Raw genomic sequence first — 24,318 nt, forward strand, 5'->3', positions numbered from 1 at the left:
TGAAACCTTCAGATGCTAACCCAACGGACATCCCCCAACACTTTAACTATCGATTTTATTCATTGAAAACCGTATAATCTAGTATAATCCTATAAAAATTATAATTTGATAAAATTGTAGAAAAGCTATAAAATCCTCTAATGGTTATTCAATTGACGACATCTTCATTGATTCCCAAGTGTAATTCACGAAATGTGTTTGCTGAAGAAGGAATTGGAAAGAAATTTCAATCAATCATTGTCAGGACAGGTTTGGGAAAAAAATTTTATACCAGAAAACTCACATACTGTATATCGTTGCAGCAGTCATGCAAAAAATTGAGAAGCTTTTTCATTTTATAAATTTCCTGATAATCAAGAAACGGAGATAAAGGTTAGGTTTTGTCGGCACTTTTGTAAAACTGTACCATAGCATGAATATAACCGAATAATAATGGGTGATTTCTAAAATGTACTTATTTGAACAACACTGTCGACATGACTAACTATCGGGCAGTCCGGCGTAAGATCATCAGAGGAAGGAGTTCAACCCCAGCTGCTGGGAACCATGGACGTTTTAAAATTTGTGCAGTAAGTAAGTAGGTATTTATTATTTGTTTCAAAATTTATGTTAGCGTATTTTACCTGGACTAAATTGTTCATACGGTCGAAATGTCGTTCTAAAAAAACATAAGAGAAGAAGAACAATCATTGTTAGAAAAGTTGATAGTTTGTATGGAAAGCCAAGCAACCTTTAGGCTTTCAGACAGATTTCTATGGTTTTAACATGAGATCCATGGTAGATTGTCTACCTCCTAGATCGCCTAAACACTATTTGTGGGTTTAGGGGAACAAAAACGCAATTGTATTACAAGACAAACTGATAAAAATTTGGTGGACACAGGGAAAACCATTTCGAATAAATGAGAATTTTGAGCAAGTATTTTAAATAAACTAAAATCGTTCTATCCGATAATATCTACCTGTATAAGGGAGGAGAGCTTCCAATATTTCTTTGATTCTTGGATATCCGAGCAACTCGTCAGGTGTTCTTGTCTTCAAGATGATTGACAAAACTGAAAGAAAAAATGACAGAAAATCTTGAAACATGGGAAAATGAAAAGTATTAAAATCATAAAAACAATTTCCAGAATATCAGTCAGTCGTATTTTGTACTGACAAGCCATTGTTTCGATTTTTGACACTGGTCTCTCTGGTATGCAAATTCTCTCATAAAGGATTCGTCAAACAATTACACAATGAATCTCGTGTTCGTGTTCCTTCTAGTTAAAGTCGTAGAAGGCTTAGTTTTCAGTGGACATTCTAATTTAGTCATCAAACTACGGATAGTATTTGAAGCGTCTCTTCGAGTTGACATATCAATCTTTTATTTAGAATACATTTTTTGGACCGTAGCCGCCAATTGCCGCGCGGGCATTGTACCACCCTAAAACCAACCGTCTTTTTTCGCACCTATAGACAATAGAAAAAGGTGTAAAAAAGGATTGGATCGAGTTTAGGGGGGATAATTAAATAATAAAGTTGCACGCGCCTGACCGCGCAACAACGGTCGAAAAGATGTATTTAAAAGATTTGAATAGATTAGAATTACACGGAGTAACAGACCGCAAAAAGCATGGGTAATACATAGCCCGGGGTCCACTTAAAGCTTTTTTATAGACTGGATGGTACGATTAAGTGGCCCGGTAGTATATGGTAAAAGGCTTTTGCCTAGACGGACTGTAAAACAGTCCGCCAGATTTTTGTTGTTTTTGTCAGGTAAAAAAAGAACGAAGCAGTGTTTTTATTTGAAAATAAGTGATTCAAAATCTGTTATTGATGTTTGTTTCTCATTCTTAATTATATTTTTCAACTTCAAGTAGCTGTTTTGTTATTTGGATCAGTTTGGATTTCAATTTTTCTACTTCACTGGACTCTAAAAAATTATCAAAAAGCAAAGTTCAGCCAGAAGTAGACTCTAGTCTAGGTAATACACAAATTTCCTATTAGTGGATGCATATAAAAAAGTCACGACAAAGCCAGGACAATCTGCTCAATAAGAGAAAAATAATTATACCTGTCTGACTAGCGAACGAATGCTTGGCATTTGTATTCCAATCGCATATGAAATCCAACAACGATTCTAAGAGACGAAAAGAATATTTCTTTACAGTAAGGAGACCCTTGGAAAACCTTATGGGTTCTAAGATATTCTTGAACCTTTTAAAGAGAGATCTTGAAGTTGACAAGATTGGCGGATGAAATAGAAGCTTTTTATGGATTTGCACTTCTACCAGGGCTGATCAAAGAAGCACTATCCAATCAAATTAATTTTCGCGAGATAGAATCGCCAGCAAAATAATCCCAAAATTTTCAATCTTTAAATTTTGTACAGCGCTTTTTTGATATTGCAAGCGAGGATGGACTTGGTTTTTCCCAGTCAGGAATCTCACGTGGTTTCGATAAATTTGTGTATTTTAGCAGATATTATGGCGAGTACTGATTTAAGTGCTTTCTGCTTTAATACTACAACAATGTTTAGAAAATTGTTCAAATCCACCCAGCAGACACTAACTGTTATTTCAAAAAGTTCATCTTCTCTTCTATAGATGAACGTTACGGACTTTAGATGGACGTCGTTTGGACGTTACGTGCAAACTACGGGAAGCAAAAACGAAGATGGAATTATTTCGGGGTCCTTTTAAAGTCGGATATCAGGAGCGTCTCATTTTAAGATGCATTCAAAGCACAATTAAAAACGAGTTTCAACAGAACCCAGCTGACACATGGCATTGTTTCGACTTTCTCAACATTCATACAACGCTATATGGACGTTTAGATGAGCGACATTTGATTTAACTTACCAACTTGGTATTCTTTTAGACCTTTGACAATCTGATCAATTTTTTCCAAAGCCTCTTCCTCCATAAGAAGATCTAAATGTTGAAACAAACTTCAATGAAGACATTTAACATACATATCTATTATCATTTGATTACATTGCATTTCAGATGAAGAAACACTTATGCTGCCTCCCCTCCCACACACCGCACCAGCACAATTTTGAAAAATTCTTTAGCTAGTTCTGTCTTGCAGCATATAAGGCATGCCTGTCTGATGTGTACATCATCAAATGTGGTTGGGTAAAAACTGTTTACCTTTGAACATATTCAACGCTCGGAAAGGTTGTTCCAGACGAATGGCTAGACCAATAGCTTTTGTATATTTCTTCTGTTGTAAAAGGTTTTGAAGTTCTTGTTCCCTAAAAAAAAAAAAAGAATTGATATACTTTTTAAATTTTGTTGTAAAAGTTAAACTTTATGCTTATTAATAATCAATATCGACCACTTTTTAAGAGGAGTGGTTGCTGTGTTGCAATTAATACTATTAATAACCTTTAAGAGGAAAAACAAATCATTGAGGTTTTACTCTCGGGTACCTAATAGGCCCCCTCCCCGCAAGTAAATATGTGAAAATTCTCAGCCCTGGACATATATATTCGAGCCCAGGAGTAAACAAGTATTTTTTTTATCACTCCAAACTCCTAACTATTCAAAGGTATGCGAGAGCACAAAGAAATTATGAGACTAAAAAGGTTTTTCTTACGCTTCCATTTTGGAATGAACTTTCTCTTCTTCCTCCAGCTTCAACTTTTCTGTGATATCCTTCAGAGAAAACAAAACACAATTTTGAGAATCAACACGAAGTAAAATCAGCAATAATCCAAATGAGGAACAAAGGTCATATGATGCTATGATATTTTCAACAGCACATACCTACGATCTTCGTTTGATAAGGTCAATGTTAACCTTTTCTTTGAAGGCATACCCTAGAATTTGGTTGCCATTACCCGACCCTATATTTTGGAGCAGGGTCGGTTGGTTGGAAGATAGTCTTATCTTATTGATTCGAAGGTAAACGTTCTACCTTATTACACGAATATTACAAAGCAAGTATTCAACGGCCTTGAAATTAATACGCAAAAAATTAATTCAAATTTTATTTGCTTATTCAAGGACACCAAGGCTGGTTTTAATTAAGAGGGTTTTTATTAACACAAATTTTTTCAATTCGTGTAATAAGGTAGTTCTTATTCGGAGTTTTTTGCATAATGAAATCTTACCATCCATATCTTGATGGTGGAATCTTCACCTCCGGTCACCATAAAGTCTTCTGTTTTCTTAATTGCTAGTGCCCACGTCTAAATAATGAGTTTATGTATGTGCATTTTACTGCGAAAGGGACAGTAAGGTTCTAATTTGACTAGATCCTGACCAACTAAGGACGACGGTAAATCAGCACTTTTACTGTCCTCGATTTTGCGGGTTAGAAGTGCGGTTTTTTCCAAAACGCTCCAGTCACTTTACCCTCCTCAAAAGTACAAATACATAAATTCGCTATTAAGTTAATCTTCACAATAATCAAAAGAACAACACTGAAGGATCTATGATAGAGAAAAAATGTTCTTTCTCTCAATCTACTGTGTCTACTGTGGATTGTGCAGCTTATAAATTTTCAGCAAAGTAAACCACCTGTAAAATACAGTATATTGAAACTACCTTCAAACAACAAGGACCAGTGGCCCTCCATAGTGTGAACCCCCAGTTCTTCCCTTGGGGGAATCCAACTTTTCAAGAAAGGCTTTATAGGGGGATCTGACCCCTCTGCACACTATGCCCTCTTTGTTACCGTCATTTGATGAAAAGGATGATTTGAATCAAATAAAATTTCATATCACCTTTTCTTCATGCCCGTCTATAGTCGTAAGACATTCATTGTTCTTGATGTCCCAGATCTTCAATAAACCATCTGAACCTCTAAGTTATGTGAGAAAATGAAGATGTTGTTTATAAAAGATAGTGCCTTGAAACTGACATGTTTCATACCTGTTTTAATCTTGCTAACTCGAAAATTTAAATCATATACTATCATTAAAGAGTTTCAAGTTTTTGAGCCCATTTTGACCCCCAAGTTCATGGACTAAAGCTTCTTAGTTCCTCTGGGAAGATTAACATGCCATTGGAAGAAGAGAGTTTGATAAGGGCAAAAAATGTGAAAGCCAGCAGCTCGATTGGTTGAAAGTCACAGATTCAATAACAAAATAAATCATACGTAGATAGAAGTTGCATTCCTTTGGATAGAAATTCAACTTTCAGTACTGAATTGTTGTGTCCTTCGAACGTCTAAACAAACAAATTAAAAGAAATGAAATCCACTTCTGAAACTACATTCAAATAAAATGTAGGCAATCTTTTGCTTTTGTTTTCAAACTTACATATACTTCTGATAGATTGTTCGTTTGGAAAATATATTCGATAATTTCTCTTGGTAACTTTGAGTATTCTTATAATCTGCAGCATCTTTTTTGGGACTCAACTGCATGTGATTGGTTTGAATGTAGATATGATTTTGAAACTTCTTTGAGAGGGGGCCTGCGAATTAGGCCTGGTAAAAGTTTTAATGGCCAAAAACTGCCGTTGTAGGCAAAACTCCTAACCCCCAAAATAAGTAAAACATTAATGATTTTTAAAAGTGGAATTCAACAAAATTGATTGTTCTTTTTGAACCAATAACATGCGATTGAGCCCCACGAAAGATGCTACGAATCACAAGGGTAAGCCTGTTACAAAGTAGTTTTTGTTATAAAATTACTGTATTTAGAGACACTCAATTATATTATCAGAATTAAATCCAAAACTTCAGGATTAGATCGATCTCAAATTGATATCCAGCTGCTGGAAAACAAATAAAACAATAAAGAAGGAAAATTGTTTGATTGAAAAAAAAAAAGCTTCTCTTGGTTTCAATATTTATACGTGATGTTAATGAATCTGGAGTATCTTTTCAAAGGTCACAAAATTGAAATCTTGTTCAAATTTGCTGCAACCTACCTTTACACAAGTGAAATTATTCAAAGCCCATAGTTTAATGGTAGAGTCAGCTGATGCAGTAACAATACATTTATCGATTGGCGAGAACCTGACACACCAAATACCCCTCTTGTGGCCTCTCAGCACACCAATCTGCTCTCCTGATTTCAGTTTCGAGACCTAGGAGAGGAAATTAAAAAAAATTCAGTTTGTTGGATGTGAAAAATTTTCCATTGGGCTCTTCAACATTTTCAACTTGTCCAGGGCTAATGGAAAATTAACGAGGGGAATAGATATTTTGTAAAAACATGATATATTGCCAAAAAATCAAGTTGGACTTAGGATAAAAGTCCAACTTTTGAGCAACCTTAAATACTTCAAACCTCTTTTGAACAATAAGTAAAGGTACATTATCCCATTAAGACCACAATATAGATTTTAAACAGGGTCTATACATTAGTGAACTCCAGTCGAAAGTTTATGAGCCATCTAGAAGGATTGAAAATGATGAATAGCAACCTTTGCAGTTTTATCTTGGGATGCAGATACAATAAATTTGTCATTTGGTGCAACTGCAACTGAGTTGATATCCTAAAGTAAAAATATTAGAAATTATATGAATATCAAATCATTCAAGTCAATATTCATTCAAATTAAACTATAAAGAAAAGGCATACGAATGCAGGCAAGCAACACTTCACTCTGCTGGATCTATACAACAACACTGTTTTCATGTTCAAGCAACCCAAAATTTTGTAAATTTTTGTCCTTTGAGATGAAAATTTAATACCAATCAGATAAAATAGTTTACGCTTGTCTGACCTTATCATGCAGCTTTTGGGTCCATTTGGCTGTTAGTTTTATCGTCTCTGATTTCTAAAAAAAATATGAGTATTATAAATTAGTTAAAACTTCATTCAAATGTTTTTACCTTCTACACATTTGCAATTCTATTTGATCTCATATAAATCATTGACTAGAATTATAAGAGAGACAGTGATTAAAGAGAATTTCAAAGCTGGCAATTTGAGCCAGCTTATTTCCTATTGAAAATAAGTGTAGTGAACTTACAATCAAAAGTTCAGGGAGATTCCAACATTTGACAGTTAGATCAGTACTGCCTGTGATAAGGTAATCCGAATTCGTCCTGTAATAAGCAAATTAAAAATAAGTGAAAATCTTCAAAATCAGAAAATATTTTCCTAGACTGGGTGGGTAGCTGAATTGATAAAATTTGAGAATCCCGCATCCTAAGGGAGCTTTTTCGATTCCAGTCACTACTCAGCAGTTAATCTTATCTGAGCAGTGAGTAGCTGAGAGTAAGTATCACAATCCACGCATCTCAGTAATTGATTTCCCTGGTTCGGTTAGAGCAGACAGAAAAGAGATAAATTTAAGTCTGCTAGATGGCTGTCATACAAGCCTACTTACTTAGAATGTTTAAAAAAAGTTAAAAAAAAAACAGTTTCAACTAAGAACAATTTTTAAGGACATTTTAATTTGAACTTAAGGAAGAACCATACAAACCTGGACCAACATATAGCACCAATATCATGAGTATGACCTGATCCAACCGCAATACAACAAAATTTGCCAGTTTCTTCATTCACACACCAAATTCTTATCGTATTGTCCTAAATATAAAGAAATTCAGTAACCTCATGTTGGTATAGCTGAAATATTAATCAGACATCCGAAGGCTTCATAGTGAGGTCTGATAGCACACTAAACAGAAGAATATTTCAGATGAAAATAAAAGCATGAAATTTGGCACAGATGATCCTTAGAGGGTCTAAAATTTAATTTTAAACACCTGGCCTCCTGCTAGATGATGCTGTTTAGAATTAGGTTTGAGACCCTCTCAGGGTCATCTGTGCTGAATTTCATGCTTTTCTCATCATTTGAAGTGTTTTTGTGCAAACAGACCTCACTATAGGGGGGGTTGTATTTTTATGGTGTGACAGGATTGGTCCTTTTTTAGTACGGTATTATGGGATTTGACGAGAAAACGGGATTTTAAAATCAGACGGTGACAGTGATTAGCATTATTTTTTTTCAGTATTCCGGTATTTTAACCTCTACAAAACGGTGTGAGGGTTTTTTTTCTTCATTTTTCTTGATTCCGGGATTTAGCCAAAATTTTGACAGGGAAACGGTATTTTGAGCCCCTCCAACATCAGCCTTAGATGTCATCTTATTCATTCCTTTTTTTGGAAAATTAAAACGAATTAAGAGGGTTGTCTGAAGTAAAAAAAGTTGAAAAGGTTGAATGAAACAATCACACTTTTCAAAACATTTCACAAACCTATTACTATCTACTATCCTACTAAAAATATAAGAATATATTGAAGTTAAAAAGTTCTGGTCAGGAATAGTTACTTTGGAGCATGATGCTATATAATTTCCATCTGTGCTGATTGATACACTTAGAACCGTCCCTAAAAATAGAAAAAAATTACTTATATGGTAAGACGATGTTTAAAAAACAAAAATATTGTAGGAGGTTCCAGAATAAAACAAACCTCACACAAACAAACTTCCAAATTTTTAATCCTCAAGCATACCAGAATAAAATTTCCTCCAATCTTTGTGTATGGAAGTAAATCAATGCATTGACTTAGCAGATTAAATATTACTACACAGCTCTGGCAACTAGAACCTAGTCTCCTCTTTATACAGGCCAAAGGATTTTCGAAAACATCCCAAATTGGAATGATACTTTTAAATGAATACCAGTATGTCCATGAAGCACTTCAGCTGATCCACTCTCAGTATTGATAACTTTGATTTGTTCACTATTCGTAGCAATTGTGATATATTTTTCTTCTGTACCAAAATATTGAATGTCCAAAACATCATCAAAATGACCAATGAACTAAATGAAAAGCAGTAAATAAACATACCAAACCGCACTTAACTCAAGATAAGATAAGATAACATTAAAATTGTATATTACTATACAATTAGATATTCGTCCATAATATCATAGACACTTAATTTTTGAATTTGTAGATGTTACTTTATTGCTATAAAACAAAACAATGATTTATGTCATTCATTTTCAAAATTTAAAAAATCTAAATGTCTTTGGGTTGGAGTATCATGGGCTGCTTTAGCATGAGAATGTCTTTCATATAAAAAAACAATATTGACCTCCATAAAGGGCAAGGTACCTGTTTGGAAAGTTTCAATGTGTCCAAATTATAAAACACAAGATTCTGATCCAAAGTGACCGTCAACAACTCGTTGGTTGCCTCACAATAATAAATTTTTGAATATAATGAAGGATTTCTAGTGTCATCATTTTCTTTCAACTTCTTGGGTTTTTTGTTCATCAAAACATTACGACATTCTGGCAAAGTCCAGACCTTCAATGTTTCTAAAAGAAGAGTGCCCAAAATGAGATTGTTTATGCAATAGTGTTTGCTTGTGTTGATTGTTATCAGCTGCTATAGCTATTTTTACCACAGAAACATATTGATTGACAAAACGGTAAATTTAAATGAAAGGGGAATTGTGCAGGAGTTATCCGAAAGTGACACATACCTTGTTCTCCGACAGAAATGAAGTATTCATTATCCTCAGACATGTTTGCTTTTTCGATTATTTGATTTTTTTTCAGCAAGCACAAACTTTCCACACACTACAACAAAAAAAGAAAAAAAAACGTCAAATGAAATAAAGGAAAATGCAAAATCTAATCCATTATAAACCTCCATTATCAGAACTTCCCACACACTACAGTAATAAGAAAGGAAAAATGTCAAAATCTCCTGAAATAAAGCCGAACGTAAAACTTGTGACCTTAGCCACAATAAACCTCCATTATTAAAATTGTTTATTTAGCCAAAAATCTAAATATTCTGTTTTACAAAGAATCATACCAATATGTCATGACCAAAAAATTCCATTATTTTCAACAACTAAAGAAAAGAATTCAAGTACAATACCTCATAAACAGGGACTGTTTTGATTTGTTTTCTTTGACCAAGATCCCATATTATGAATACTTTATCTCTTCCTGAGCTAAACACAGAAAAAGAAAAATTTTTAAGAGCTCTATATTCCAATTCCAACCAGCAAGGGTAAAAAAGAGCTACTAAGCTTAGACTTAACCATGTTTTACTAGAAATTTGAACAGAGATTTTCATTCTTTGATGTCAGTTGAATTAAACGAAATACCTGACCATTGTTGAACCATCTGTCAAAATTATGATTGAGGTGACTTCACTGTAATGTCCTTCGAATATGCTGACACATCTAAACATTTTCATTTAATACAAAGAAGAACGTAATCTCTCATTAAAATGTCAATAAAATGCTCTTTTCATCTAGATGGAAACATGCAGACTAGATCAAGAAATTATGTATTATTTATCGATTTTACATCAGCTTTTCGTTTAAAATAGAGTTTGGGGCAGCAGTAAGATTAAATATTTAGTAACTTGATCTAATATTAACAGAATAAAATTGGATAGGAAAAAGTTTTGCAATGAATCTCACTTGCTGGTTGTAAGGTCCCATAATCTTATTTTTCCATTTGTTGATGATGAGAAGAGTTGCATTTTTGAAGTACTTGGATGAAATTGTACAAGACTGAAAACGATAACAGAAACAGTATCTAACAACAGTGAAAAGAAGTTTTTACAAAGTTTTTGTTAAACTTTATAGATTCATCATCTTTATGAGCAAAACCGTTATCTCTACTTATTGGATAATAAATTCAAATTCATGGATCTCTATTGATGAAAAATTTGCACCAAATTTTTAACAACTTTGTAATCTTTAATTTCACTGCTTCAACATCATATCACGCTTCTGATTTCGGTCGGTTAAGCACTCTACTGATGATTAAAAAGATCACACCAAGAAAGACATTTTAGTCATGTAATGCAAAAAAACTAGCAAAGTTTTGCGTTAATAGGAAAATAAACCTTAATTCTGAAATAACATTTTTTATGATTCACACACCTGACTGATTCTTCTGAACCTTTGAAGCTATGTGTATAATACTGTTTGTCCAAGTCATAGACCTTTACGGTTGTATCACTAGAACCTGGAATCGAAAATTACAAAAAGTAAAAAATATACCAGCGTAATTACTGAAAGTAAAAAATCACAGAGAATATTAGAATCTATGCACATTGATATACGGTCAAAAAATATGTTCTGATCTAAGCTTAGATGAAATATTATAGAATTGAAAACCCTGCGAACTTAAAATGAAATTGAATTTGAATCAAAGAATAAATTGAAAATTCTCTATTACCAGATGCTAAAAGTGTTGAGGAAGCATCTATTGTCATGGCTAAGACTGGGGTTTTATGAGCTACCTAAAAATAAAAGAGCATTTCTAATAAAGGAATAATCAAATGGTTTGAAATATTTGGCCTACTACTGAAACTTTCTGTGGTCCAGAGTAAAACCTCCGAGTATTTTTGTCTGAAGATTTTCCAAAGTCACATTTGAAATTTTCTAAAAATGGGTTCTTGAAATTCTATTGTTTTCTTATTAAAATTAAAACTTGTAACTGAAATATCTATCTTGACTTGGAATATATTTAAACCAAAATATTTATAGGTTTGTTTCACATGTTAAATATCACCAAACCATATGATCATCCATTTAAGCAAAAATGTATACAGATAAAAAAGTGGAAACACTAGCTGATACAAAAGAAAAGTGGAAGTTACTTCCAATATTCTCAAAATAATATAACATGCATGTAATGAATATTATATGAATATATATTGAATATTACATATATTTGTACCTTCCATCGATTTTTGAGTGTTTGTGATTCCAAGTCAAAGGAGTGCATTAAAAGCGCTTTCGTTGCAGTGACAAGGGTCTTTCCATCTGGTGATACAGCAAAGCATGTAATTTCATCACCATCCTATAAAAATATCATAGAATTGCTGAAAATCTACTCATCCAAAATAAAATATTATCTTTCATCACAAAAAAAAAGTACACTACTCCGAGTTTCGTGCTACTGCACTTTTCAAATGTACAAAATAAAATAAAATGAACCTATTTTGAAGTTCTCTTCATTTAAAAAGCTGATAAATGTTTAACAAGCAACATGCTGAATGGACCTATCTAATGATTAATATCAGATGAAAATAAGAAAAAAGTGACAATAATTGTACAAAAATTCAGAATGGAAAAATAAAGCTTGTGTGTTGAATAATGTAAAATGGTAAAAAGGAATTTCCCTAAATACGAAAATCACTTAAACCATTCAGGCCCAAAAAACCTTTTAAGCTGTTTTTGGCCCAAATTTGCCCAAAATAATTTTCCTTAAAAATCTGGCTCCGTCACATTTTAGGCATTGCCATTTTGCATCATTGTGCAAAAAATCAGAAAAAAATAATGAGTCAACTTTGAGAAAAGCTATATTTTCTTATTTGGTTAAAGGGAATTTCCCCAAAATACGAAAATCCGTTTTTTAAGGCGAAAAAGAATTTTCCGGGAAAAACCACTTCAGCCATTCTTTAGAGAATCTTGCCCTCCATCTTCCTACAAAAAATCAGAAAAAAGTAATTACATGATTTTTGCACAAAAACCAAAAAACCCTATTTTTAGGCAGTTTTTGGCCCAAATTTGCCCAAATATTTTTTTTCTTCGAAAATCGAGCTCCGACACATTTTAGGCATTGCCATTTTGCATCATTGTGCAAAAAATCAGAAAAAAATAATGAGTCAACATTGTTAAAGGCGATATTTTCTTATTTGGTTAAAGGGAATTTCCCCCAAAATACGAAAATCCTTTTTTGAAGGCAAATAAGAATTTTCCGGGAAAAACCACTTCAGCCATTCTTTAGAGAATCTTGCCCTCCATCTTTGTACAAAAAATCAGAAAAAAGTAATGACAGGATTTTGCACAAAGTCCAAAAAACCCTATTTTTAGGTAGTTTTTGGCCCAAATTTGCCCAAATAAATTTTTTCTCAAAAATCGGGCTCCGTCACGTTCTGGGCATTGCCATTTCGCATCATTGTGCAAAAAATCAGAAAAAACTAATGAGCCAATCCTGAGAAAAGCTGGTAACAGACGGACGAACGGACGAACGGACATGGGTTAATTTTATAGAACCTAGGTAGGTCCAAAAAATTGAGATAATTAGTGCAATAAAAATTGATGATTGTATAAAAGGGTAGTAAAAAATGTATGAAAAATGCTCTGGTGGGACTGCTTTAAGGTTTTTGAGAAGAAAATTATTTATATGACGGCATTTGGATATTAATTCCCAACGTTAATTAAGTCAAGTTCATAATGGGATATTTTTCTGTCAGGCAAAAATTACATTGTTTTGAGCCATTAATGTAAGGGCGGGCGTGGTCAATTATTTCCCATTTCAAATTAGGGCAATTTGTCCTTCAAGTGGAGGTCCCAAACATAGTTCGAAAGTTCGGTTGATTTTTTCTTGTCTTCGTTTCTGAACGTATGTTTGTGGCTATACCAACATTGCTTGAAAGAATTCGCAGTTAAACCAATGTAATGTTTGCCTGCCTCGATGTATTTTTTTGACATAACATTTGTAAGTCACTTCTTTCTCTAAACAATTTCCGTTCAATGGACACTCATTTTTTCTTCTGCAGTTACACAACTCATCCAAAATAAACAGAAAAGAAAGGGTTTTAAAAACCTTTTTTTCTGAATTTAATAGAGCAAATAGTCCATGAGTTTTATTATTACGATAACAAATTCACAAAACTCTTACAAGTATTTCAAGCCAACTGAAGATAAATTTAACACTGTACGTACATCCTTGAGTGAAAATAATTTTTCTCCAGTCTTGACACTGATCACACAAACCACATCGTTACAAGAACAAAAGATTTTGGATCCATCATTTGAAGTCTATGATAAAAAAAGAAGTGTTACATTTTATGTTAAGTTTGACAGCACAAGGGGAATGACTTCTGAGAGGCATTCTTAATTTGAGTTTTAGTGCTGGAACAAGAAAATCACCATTAAGTCTTTTTTACAGTTCTCGTTATATTTTCAAGTATAATAAACAGTATTCCATTGCCTCCTTGGGTCAATTTTTTAAGTTTCAACTCAATAGGAAAATCAATAATCGGAGATTAATAATCTATAAAATTAATTTCTCTACTTACTTGAACAGTACCACCAGTGTAAAATGATTCAAAAGATTTTTCAAGTTCAAAGCTGAAATAAAAATTAATTGATCATCATCATCACGATATGAGAGATTTTCCAAATTGCCAATTCCTTTTTTAGACCATAGCTTTCCCACCAACCCCCTGAAAATTCATACCATCAAGTTATCCCTTGAATATTAAAAAAGAAGCAACCTCCCTGAAAAGTGAAATCTTGTGAATTAGAATATTGAGCTTAATGGTTAGTACATCTAATGAGAAATTTGCATGCGTTTCATGTGTTGTGTAAAATAAAATTACTTCTGATTTGGCTGTTTTTTTTATTGAAAGAATTTTGCAATGTCTACTGAACTTCTAGTTTGATGGATGAGCTTGTTTGATAAGAATAATACTAAGAATTTCATTAGGTTTGTTTTGACTACTTTTCCTGGATTATTGGAATCTGAAATCAGGCTTATCTAGCCCAATAAAAACACACGATTCACGCGCCAAAACCAATTTTGTTTTTTCTGTCCAATCAGAATGCGTGAAAGGAGCTACCATCAAAGGCTCTAACTTGGGACGATCTGACAAATATTTGTGATGTTAGCTTTTTTAGGCTTATGCAAATAAATGGATAAACAAAACATGGGATGGCAATTTCATGTCCACCATTTCACCAAACCTCCAAAGTCATTAATTTGAGTCAAAAACTTGAGGAAACCTAGGAAGAATGCACACAAAATGGCAGGGAAATTACTGGGGGGTCAATCTTATGGCTGGCACTTCTTTATGTGCTTTGGTTTTAGGTTAATGTTTTTGGTTTTTCTTATAAGATATATGATAGAGCGCACCGTTTTATGAGAAGTTCTGGACAGAGAAATGTTTTTGGTTATAATTATGATTTTTTCCCTCATGTGATCGAATAGTCAAATAGTTTTGATGTCTTGGTACTTGAAATTCTATTGTTAATTGATAAGTGTTAGTTCGATTACTTCGATCATTATCAATTACTTCGATGTTTAATAATCGAATTTATTGATTAGTACTGTCTGATTGTGCTCTTGTGTTTTTACGGCGTGGAAATGCATGCAGACATAAATTGTAACTGCCAAATAATGCACTTACATCCTCATAAGTGCATAATTAAGAAGTACATTATACAGACTGAAACCCTATGCTCTCTCTAAAATCTTAATTTTAAACAACCAACTCCCTCTGGAAGTTTTCACCCGCACGGGCGTTTTGTGAGCGTTCTCGGCTTAATCCTCAGACCACGCTAAAAATGGTAGACTTGGCTGTGAAAGATCATTTCAATGGAAGTTGTTGGAATGTTTACAAGACTCTTGTCTTGACAGAAAATCCTTTCTTTTATTGTCAATGATGACAGCGCCGTTATTAATTTTGTTAGATCTGACATATTGATGTTTGTAAAAGTGCACTTTATAGTTTTGAATCCCATTGAAGAATCATATTCTGGTTTTCATGTTGGTAGATGCTGTTCTAGAGCTTTAGAGCTAGCCGCCTGCCCTCCCCCTGTACCCAAGTGTACGCAAATGGCTATACCCCCTCTAGTAAGTACGTACCTTTTCCTTCACCCCCCCCCCTTGGTTGAAAAAAATTTTGAATTTAAATCGTTTGACAACCCACGGTATGACCCGGACATGTTCGGGCCACGTGATTATTATTTTCTTAAGAACGGTCTGAACATGGCCCGCGCAGACGAAAGTTTCTATGATCCTATGTGTAATTTCAGGACCTGATGTTTTATATATTTTAATCCATTGTTCAGCAATTGATGTTGAAAATCTTCATTGATATCATTAATTTAATCATATATTTTTAATTAATAGTCATTCTTAATGTAATCATCAAAACTCTTTTAAATGATACAAAGTTCAAAACATATGGTCTTTATTTTATATTTGTTTCTCCCGCCATGCGCGTCTTCTCACTTGCTTGCTAATAACAAGCTCCACCACATGTCAATCGAAGAAAAAAATTTCATATGATGCGATGGACGAGGATAATCCTGGAAAGGTGTATGATTTTAAATCTTATTATTATTATGTCGTCTGATGTGATGTATGATTTTTAGTATCTAACTATCTGACGCAACATGGGACGGCCATTCCACCACCATTTCACCGAACTTCCAAAGTCATTTGATTTGAGTTTAATGAACCGCGTATCAAAAAATGCACGATTTCTCTTTCGCACCGAGTAGGCTTTTAAATCGAACTATAAAAAAATCCGTAGTGGAACACGCGCGAGTGTCTGGAACGAAGAAGACCAAATTAGTGGCAAAACGATGGAGCGTTGGACGTCACTCGCGCGGCAAGTTACACACTCGCTATTTGTTAATCCCATTGGGTGGTAGGCGGCTAGGCGGCGGGCGTTCTCTAATTCTTAATTCGGCACTCATTTTGAATGAAAACAAAAGTTAAAAAGGGCGCGCTATCAGTGAAAGTTATCGTGACATGTTATGACAGAAAGTATGATTGATAAACTTGGTGGAATTATCAAAAAAAATTTGTTGTCAAAGAGATTTAACAGTAAGTGAAAATATAGGCCAGATATCAACAAGTCCCATGTTGCGACCACTTGTCCCAAGTTGGAGCAGTTTACGGTACATACCGTGAGTTGTCCTAAATCCGACAGCCCTGCCTTAATCTGAAATAACTGCTATGAAAAAAATTCTATGTTTACAAATATTCCCTCTCCAAGTTGAACAATAAACAAGAAGTCTCGAAACAAAACATCTAACAAGATTACTATAATGTCAAGATGTCAATTAATGTGATCAAAAAAAGAGTGAGTTTTAAAAATAATTACATCTATTATTCTGAATCTGTTGCTCCTGTTTAAAAAGTTATCAATTTTGTAACAAAAAATTATGTTTTGTATTTAAGAAGCAATTATTGTTATTTGGTTCAATTGGTTCAGTGTATCAAATATCTCAGTTTAGTTGACCCTTCGGCAGTCTAAACTTAAACTCCTATATCAGGATTAGAAACTAGGCTAGCCTTACCTCTTTTATTGTTTCCTTTACAACAATACAATGCTGACAAGTTGACACAAAACATGTGTAATGTACATTGACTTGACAAGTAATCCCTGAGAGAAGTTTTTATATATAAATCTGCAACAAAAACGAAAGTGGTCTCTTCACTGATGGCTTCCCAGCACTCCTTCGCAGCTGTTTATCAAATTTCCACCAATGAGGTTGCCACATTTCAAACGGCCCTTCTTTTTGGCACCCATGGCCTTTCAGTGCCAGGACCCTGCAGACGCACCGGACTTAACGAACACCGGACATGCGAAAGTCCGGTGTAAAATGAGAATTTTTTTTACCACCGGACAATCTCTACACCAAACTTAAGGAAGTCGGATGTCCGGTGTGGGAGAAGGATATTTTTTTCCACCGGACAATCAAAACACCGGACATGACCAGTCCGGTGCGTCCGGTGTTTCTTAATTTTTTGTTTCATAAATGTCCAGCGTCCAAAATTCCCTGTATGCAACACCGGACTGACACCGGACTTATTGCATCTGGTGTAGCGAAAGGATACTTTTTGCCACCGGACAAATACACCGGACAGTCCGGTGCGTCGGCAGGGTCCTTCAGTGCCTTGCACGACTGACGGGTGTAAAATATATTTGTTTCAATCCGTTATCCGTGGCTTAGGTTTTTTCTCATTTTCAATTTACTGAAGAAAGCGGGAATTTGATGCGAGAGTTAGATTGTCAACAGGTACCGTAAAAAATCATTGAATGACGGGTGTAAAATTCCACCCTTCATATATTTGTTTCAATCCGTTATCCGTGGCTTAGGTTTTTTTCTCATCTTCAATTTATGGGAATTTGATGCGAGAGTTAGATTGTCAACAAAGTACCGTAAAAAATCATTGAATAAAAGAAGAACTTAAAATCTTAAATATTTTCATTTTGAAGAATAGGTGCAAAAAAGTGAAAGATAGAAAAGTTTAATTTTTCAATGGGGGATTTGGAAAATTTTCTATGTTCAGTTTTTTGCACAAACCCCTGTAACTACGGGCGAACACCTTGTTGCTAAGATGTTGGGTTGAAATCGAAAATGAAACCACTCAAAACTAAAGTAAAATCGGCCCGTACTTGAAATCCCGTCAGTTAGCCACACTAGGAAATTTAGCTTTCAGAAAAACAACATCAGTCATCTACAGGATGTATTTGCACAACAAGTATGAGAGTTACCTAAATCAAGTTCGCAAGACAATTAATTAAAACTTGAAAGTTTGAAACAAAATAAAACGTGCAGCAGCCAAAATCAACCAACCAAAATTTTTCATTCAATTCCTGAGACAGCGCTTTGATTTTTAAGGCCTGGTTTATACGCTAAAGTAAAAATAATTCTGCATATGTAAATGGGTCATTATTTGAGGTCCGGCAAAATTTCTGGGAAACAGCCTATCCGGTGGTGCGCGGATCTAGGTGGGTTCTGCCTCCCCTGTAGATAAATTTTCTTGGGAAGTTGATCTGCAAATTAGTTTTCAAGGTTGGCTTGGCTCAAATTTTTTAATCTATGGCTCAAATTTTAGGCAATTTTTCAGAGTTTTTGAAAATGTTAATTTCATTAAAAAGCGCTGGGTTATTTTTTCATGAATCCCTTTAGAAGTTTTGCGCCGCATTTATTTGCTTGAGAGTCAAGTTATAGCGCTTTCGCAGCAATAATCTTTGATACACTTTTTTTTTGGTGGGACGCTAGTGTGACTAACTGCCCGTAATCTTGATATATGAGTCTATGCTGTTTGGTATCTTCATTGCGTCACAGCAAGAGATTTGTTTTTATTTTAGTTTGTATCTTTGAAAGACCCCATCGGATTTAGGCAAGGGTGTCAGATTTAGTACCACTCACGGTAGAACTCAATGTTTATCAAGAAACTTTTCTTTTTCCTTGATGCGTATAACATGCGTAAAAGTTGACTATATGTACTATCCAGTTTGCAAAGTATGGCAGAAATCATTGAGATCTCGGGGCAGAGTGTCCATCAGTTTCAAGGGCAGGGGCAAATGTTGAAAATTTTAGGGTCTGGTGCAACTAAAAAAGTCTGATACAGTTTTGAATGACACAGTCTGTGAGTAAACCCTTGTTGACAGAATCTCAAAACTGTGGAAACCCAGGCAGACACACATAAATTACTTACCATAAAACCTCTTTTACAAACTCAATAAACTTTCAAAACTACTTTAAACTATATCCAAACGTCAGCCACGTTCATAAAGGCTCCTTTCCATCAGCCATTTTGTTTAGAAATGAACCTGCGTTTTCATTTTCATTTGTTTATCTTTTTTTGCAAGGTCAGCTTTTTCCATAAATTATGCGCGCGCATCGAAAAATATCACAAACCCCGCAAAAATTCTGCTCAGTGACTGGGCGCGTACTGACCAATTAGAGACACTCGCATATGCAGGGACAGATATCCCTGTAGACGAGTTACTTCGACCAGACCGTAAACCAGAGACAAAATATTATAAAACTAGACGGTGAAATAGTTTATACGGTCTGGATATCCAGGCTAGGGCAAAATCACTGAAAATTGGCCAATTTTGTTACTTTTTCTGGGTTTTTTAGCAGCCTTTCTGGGTGGGTACACAAAGTTTAAGGGCAGGATTTCAATGGTATAATTTTTCCTTGGGGGGAGCCATGACATGCTCTGAAAACTGACGTACTATGTGGACGGCCCCTTTAAGGGTTGAGACTCAAATGTGTGTGGATTTGAAACTGAATTTTAAAAAACTTAGTAGAGAGTACGTTATATGAAGATAAAAATAATCACATACTCTGTCTTCAAGAAGTTTGCCATCGTTTATTTCTTTACTTGGAAAATGTTTCTTCTTGGATATTTTGATTTTCTTGATTGCGAATTTCGATTTTTTGTTGATGTGTGTCTCGATGATTAGACATGCTTCTTGTTCGTGTCTCGATCATCAAAGTTGATACATGACCGTACTTTTGATAAACCGGCTATTTATAATGGACGGATCCGGAATCGGCGGGGATGAGAACTGAAATTTCGGATGTCCCCCCGAGAATTTTATGAATTTTTTTGAATCGTCTGCAAAAGATTGAACTATCTAAAAAATTTCGGAAAAAATTTCTAACTGTTCTAATTTGAATCAAAAGTTATGACTCTTTTTGTACGAAAAATTGGGATAAAAAATTGGTCAAAAAACAAAAGTAAAAGCCACTATTTTATATTTTCAAGATTTTGAGACAAACCCAGGGGGGGTGTAGTCTACACAATAGACAGCTCCAAGCTTTAAGGCCTTACTTAAAGAGGAGGAGTTTTACGCTCGGAGCGAAGACAGATATGACGTAGCCTGGGGGGTGCCGCCCCCGACTTTCGACCCTCGGACCCTTTGCCTTACCGGGACTAAAAAGGAGAAAACAAAGGGAAATTTTGTGAATTTTACAACCAAATTTCGATCTAAGTACCCCCCTCCCGGGAGACAAAGAAGCTTTTCCGGAAATCTTTTCTTAGTTTGGTTTAAAGATACACCATCTGGTGCAAAACTTTTTTCAAAATGTTTTTTCTTCGCCGAAAACAAGTCCTCAAACGTCAAAGTTAAAATAGTTGTCTTCACAAATGTCTTCATTTTCTTCTTCATCAAATTTTTTTCAATTCAATTTTTGAGTTTTCAGATTCAGGAATAGTTGGCCTAATAGAAAACGTATAACATGCCATAGTTTTGTCGGTTACATCAGTCAGAAAAACACATTTTATACACTTCAATTATGAAAACTTATCACTATGGCCAGAGCCCTTAAGGAAATTTAGAGTTATACCGCAGAAAACTGACGTAGAAATAGTATGGTCTGTAAGGGATTTATAAGGCATTGTTAGTTGAAGGGACGAAAAAACTTAAAGAGACTCCGGTGGAGGGGGACTCGATTTAAAAACGACGGGGACCCTTATACAGCGCAGAAAAAAATTAGCCAAATTTGAGCGAAAAATCTACACTTAAAGTGCATTTGAAAATCTTTGACCATTCTATAGCAAAAATAATCTGATTTTCCAAATTTTACACCCTTAGAGTGCAGAGTGCAATTTTTCTCATCTTTGCTTATTTCAACCCTTAGTGCGATTTGGGAAGGTTGGAAAAGGGACCCTTAAGGGTCTCACGTACGGTAGGTCGTTTACCTTGAGTGCTTTCCCCGGAAGAGACTATACTTGTTGTATAATGTATAATGAGTACTAATCTTTCAAAAGATAAAACATGTGACTATGTATAAAGTGCGCCGAGTTGGCTACTAACACAAAATATATACACCGGGTATAGATTATACTACACTCCCCCACAGAAGTGAGAGACCCAAAATATAAGAAATATCGTTTTATAAAACCTATCAAAAATGTAAACAAATACGCGATTTAAGAGGACTGTTTAATATCTTCCAATGCGTTTGGCACAAAAGTGATGCCTGCATAGTCTATATCATCAGTTTTGTTACTATAATAATATTAACCATTTTGTTCACGGGGCGTTTTAATTGTCCATTTGAAGTCTTGATTACAGCACCCCGTACTTTGCTGTCTTTTCCTTTGATTAATTCTACAATTTTGCCCATTTTCCATTTTACTCTGGGCCCTTAATCATCGATAAGACAAACGTCTCCAACATTAAGAGTTTCAGTTCTCATGTTTCGTTTGGGTTTTACATCTCTTTCGCAAAGACTTGTGAGATATTCCGTCTTCCACTGTTCCCAAAAATACGACAAGGCACGCTTTATAGCGCCACAGTTTATTTCGTTAACATTCTCATTTTCGGCCGTGTCTTTTACAGAAGTCTCAAACTTCCTTCCGTATATAAGATGATTGGGTGTTAACGGCTGTGCAATTTCGTTGTCGTAAAGGTGCGTTAACGGAAGATGGTTTAAGATGTTTTCAATACGTTTAAGAAGTGTGGAAAGTTCATCACACGTCAGAATCTCTTTTCGTAGAGATTTTCATAAAATACATTTGGTTGACTGTATCAGTCTTTCGAATACTCCGCCACTCCAAATCTTGTATTGCATTAGATGTGAAATTCGATCCGTTGTCCGAGTTAATGACTTTTGGTGCATTGGTATCGATTGAAAAAGCGTTCCAAAATCCGTATGAGCGCTTCTGAATCATAACTTGTAGCGAGATCCAAGTAAACGGCTCTCGTAGAGTAACATGTAATCAAGGCAATCCATGATGAATAAAGTTTGTTGATCACCAAAATTGTTCCTAACGAATACTGAATGGTCCTGCATAATCTATTCCGATATTTTCAAAGGCGAAACTCATATCAACACGTTCACGTGGTAATTCTGGAGGTTGGGGATAGATACATCTTTTTCCTTCAAATAATCGACAAATCAAGCATGAATTTATCAGTTTTTTGATGAGTTGTCTACCTTTCGGGATCCAATATTGTGATCGAAGTTCGTCGAGTGTATCTTTCGTTTTGTTGTGACCAACATTTTTGTGACTTTCGAGCACAATCAGTTCAGCATATCGGCTAGTTAGTGGTATTAGAATAGGAAATTTCGTGTCGAACAGAAGAGGTGCATTTCCTAATCTTCCTTTGCATCGTAGAATACCGTGAGCGTCTGTGAAAACGTTGAGATTTCTCTTCAGTTGGTTGTGCTCGGATGAGATAAATTCTTTCTGGACTTCAAGGATCCATAGCTTCTTGGTGTCCACCATATGATCGATTGATTCTTCGGTATCATCACTCTTATTTAGTTTAGTATTTTGAACACTCTGTTTCAAGTTTCTCACGAACCTTAAAACCTTGGCCGTAACCCGAAATAAACGGGTTAACGAACCGCATCTTCTTGGATCGAGGATACCCAGGGACCTCGACCCCATCACTAAAAATTGTATGACTTTCATCAGATTGTGGTATTTCACACGAATCTGGATCAGGATACTCACGAACAATATTATAGTTGTCAAAAAGAACGAGATTAAATTCAGGATTAGCAGCTAAACAAGTAACTTTCTCTTCGTCATTAAGGTCAGAGAATTCAAATTCAATCCCAACAAATAAATTAACAGTTTCTGTAGAATGTTCTGATTGTTTTGAAAATTTATCACCTGGCTTGAGATCTGGCAATGTTCTTTGGAGAAGGATAAAAATTCGGGACCGTTCAACCACCTCTTATTTTGCACAATTTGGGATAATAACAAACCCCTAGTAACATCGTCAGCAGAATTTTGTAAAGTGTCAATTAGTTTCCAAACAAAGCTTTTTGAATTCACTCTAATTTCATTTACACGATTTTGAGCCAACAGTAAACAACGGTGGAGTATATCCAAGCATAGAGGTTATCAATCAATAAAGTATCTTTCAATTCAGATTTGACTTGATTTAGAACGAGTGTTAAGATTTGAGCCCCGGACAGTTCTAATTTGGGGACTGTACTACCCTTCATGGGACCAATTCGAGATTTGCCTGTAGCTAACGAAGTGCTAACAAGGCCGGAATCAAATTCAGTTCTTAAGTAAACACAACAGCCATATGCTCACTTTCAAATCAAGTAAAATTTGCTGCCAGGTAGAAATCAGCTCAGGAGGGATTATTTCATCCCAATCAATTTTGGCATTGCAAATGTCTTGAAACAAAACTTTTAGCTTAACGATTAGTGGATTTATAAGTCCGAGAGGATCGAAAATGGATGATGTAAATTGTATAACATTTCTTTTTGTTGGTAACGAAAATTCTGCTGTGTGTAAGGAACTTTCGAAATTAAGATTGATATTATCATTACCTTTATTCCATGGGAGCCCGAGCACTTTAGTGAGGTCACATTTGTCGAGTACTTGATTCTCACCTTTGAACAGTTCCTTCAGATTTCGTTCGAGCATTTCACAGTTCGATTGAGCTTTTCGTAAATTGAAATTAGCTCCAGCAGAATGTCCTTTGCAAGACGTATAGAATTCACGAGCCTCAGCATGAGTGTCAAAACTAGTTGTAAGGTCGTCGACGTGTAAGGAACGGAGTAGCAGATCACGAACTGACGTATCTTGTATTTTGAAGTTGATATGATGTCTGAGTGTTCCATTTAACAGAAACGGAGAGGAGGTAACTCCAAATAAAACTCGACAAATACAGTAACGAGTTGATTGGTATCAAAATTCTTAAAGTCAATATCATTGATGTCTTTCAACCATAAAAAACGAACGAAATCACGATCTTTCTCATTCAACATGATTTGCCAAAAAGCTGTCTGCAACTAAACCAGTGTTCTTGGCACGAAAACGGAGGAGAATTCCGAATAAAGACGTTGTGAGCGAAGGTCCTGGATCCAAACAGTCATTTAATGAAGGACCATACGTTGAAGAGCTAGCATCG

At 35.0% G+C, this 24,318-nt stretch overlaps 1 protein-coding gene across 2 annotated transcripts in view; it reads right to left on the reverse strand.

Annotated features, from left to right (window-relative positions):
• Positions 1–49: 49 nt before the first annotated feature.
• The window catches only part of LOC136806592 (transducin beta-like protein 3), a 41,030-nt gene continuing 16,761 nt past the window's right edge, over positions 50–24,318 (reverse strand). Inside the window, exons 1-28 of one of the 2 annotated variants that reach the window (XM_067063184.1) lie at positions 19,774–20,069; positions 13,972–14,023; positions 13,616–13,711; positions 11,622–11,744; positions 11,118–11,181; positions 10,820–10,904; positions 10,352–10,444; positions 10,031–10,108; positions 9,799–9,874; positions 9,395–9,491; positions 9,022–9,227; positions 8,582–8,723; positions 8,228–8,286; positions 7,376–7,482; positions 6,920–6,995; positions 6,671–6,724; positions 6,368–6,439; positions 5,870–6,028; positions 5,091–5,161; positions 4,717–4,795; positions 4,102–4,179; positions 3,585–3,643; positions 3,137–3,240; positions 2,843–2,914; positions 2,056–2,121; positions 962–1,054; positions 624–658; positions 50–201 (exon numbers count right to left, since the gene is read on the reverse strand). In XM_067063184.1, the coding sequence (XP_066919285.1) occupies positions 145–201; positions 624–658; positions 962–1,054; positions 2,056–2,121; positions 2,843–2,914; positions 3,137–3,240; positions 3,585–3,643; positions 4,102–4,179; positions 4,717–4,795; positions 5,091–5,161; positions 5,870–6,028; positions 6,368–6,439; positions 6,671–6,724; positions 6,920–6,995; positions 7,376–7,482; positions 8,228–8,286; positions 8,582–8,723; positions 9,022–9,227; positions 9,395–9,491; positions 9,799–9,874; positions 10,031–10,108; positions 10,352–10,444; positions 10,820–10,904; positions 11,118–11,181; positions 11,622–11,744; positions 13,616–13,711; positions 13,972–14,023; positions 19,774–19,796 (2,376 nt within the window). In that variant the 5' untranslated portion in view covers positions 19,797–20,069 and the 3' untranslated portion in view covers positions 50–144. Of the gene's footprint in view, positions 202–623; positions 659–961; positions 1,055–2,055; positions 2,122–2,842; positions 2,915–3,136; positions 3,241–3,584; positions 3,644–4,101; positions 4,180–4,716; positions 4,796–5,090; positions 5,162–5,869; positions 6,029–6,367; positions 6,440–6,670; positions 6,725–6,919; positions 6,996–7,375; positions 7,483–8,227; positions 8,287–8,581; positions 8,724–9,021; positions 9,228–9,394; positions 9,492–9,798; positions 9,875–10,030; positions 10,109–10,351; positions 10,445–10,819; positions 10,905–11,117; positions 11,182–11,621; positions 11,745–13,615; positions 13,712–13,971; positions 14,024–19,773; positions 20,070–24,318 lie in introns of those variants that run through there. The other variant, XM_067063183.1, reaches the window with a different exon arrangement.

The sequence above is a fragment of the Clytia hemisphaerica genome, unplaced genomic scaffold, assembly GCF_902728285.1.
Source record: "Clytia hemisphaerica strain Z4C2 unplaced genomic scaffold, Clytia hemisphaerica genome assembly, whole genome shotgun sequence".
Taxonomy (NCBI): domain Eukaryota; kingdom Metazoa; phylum Cnidaria; class Hydrozoa; order Leptothecata; family Clytiidae; genus Clytia; species Clytia hemisphaerica.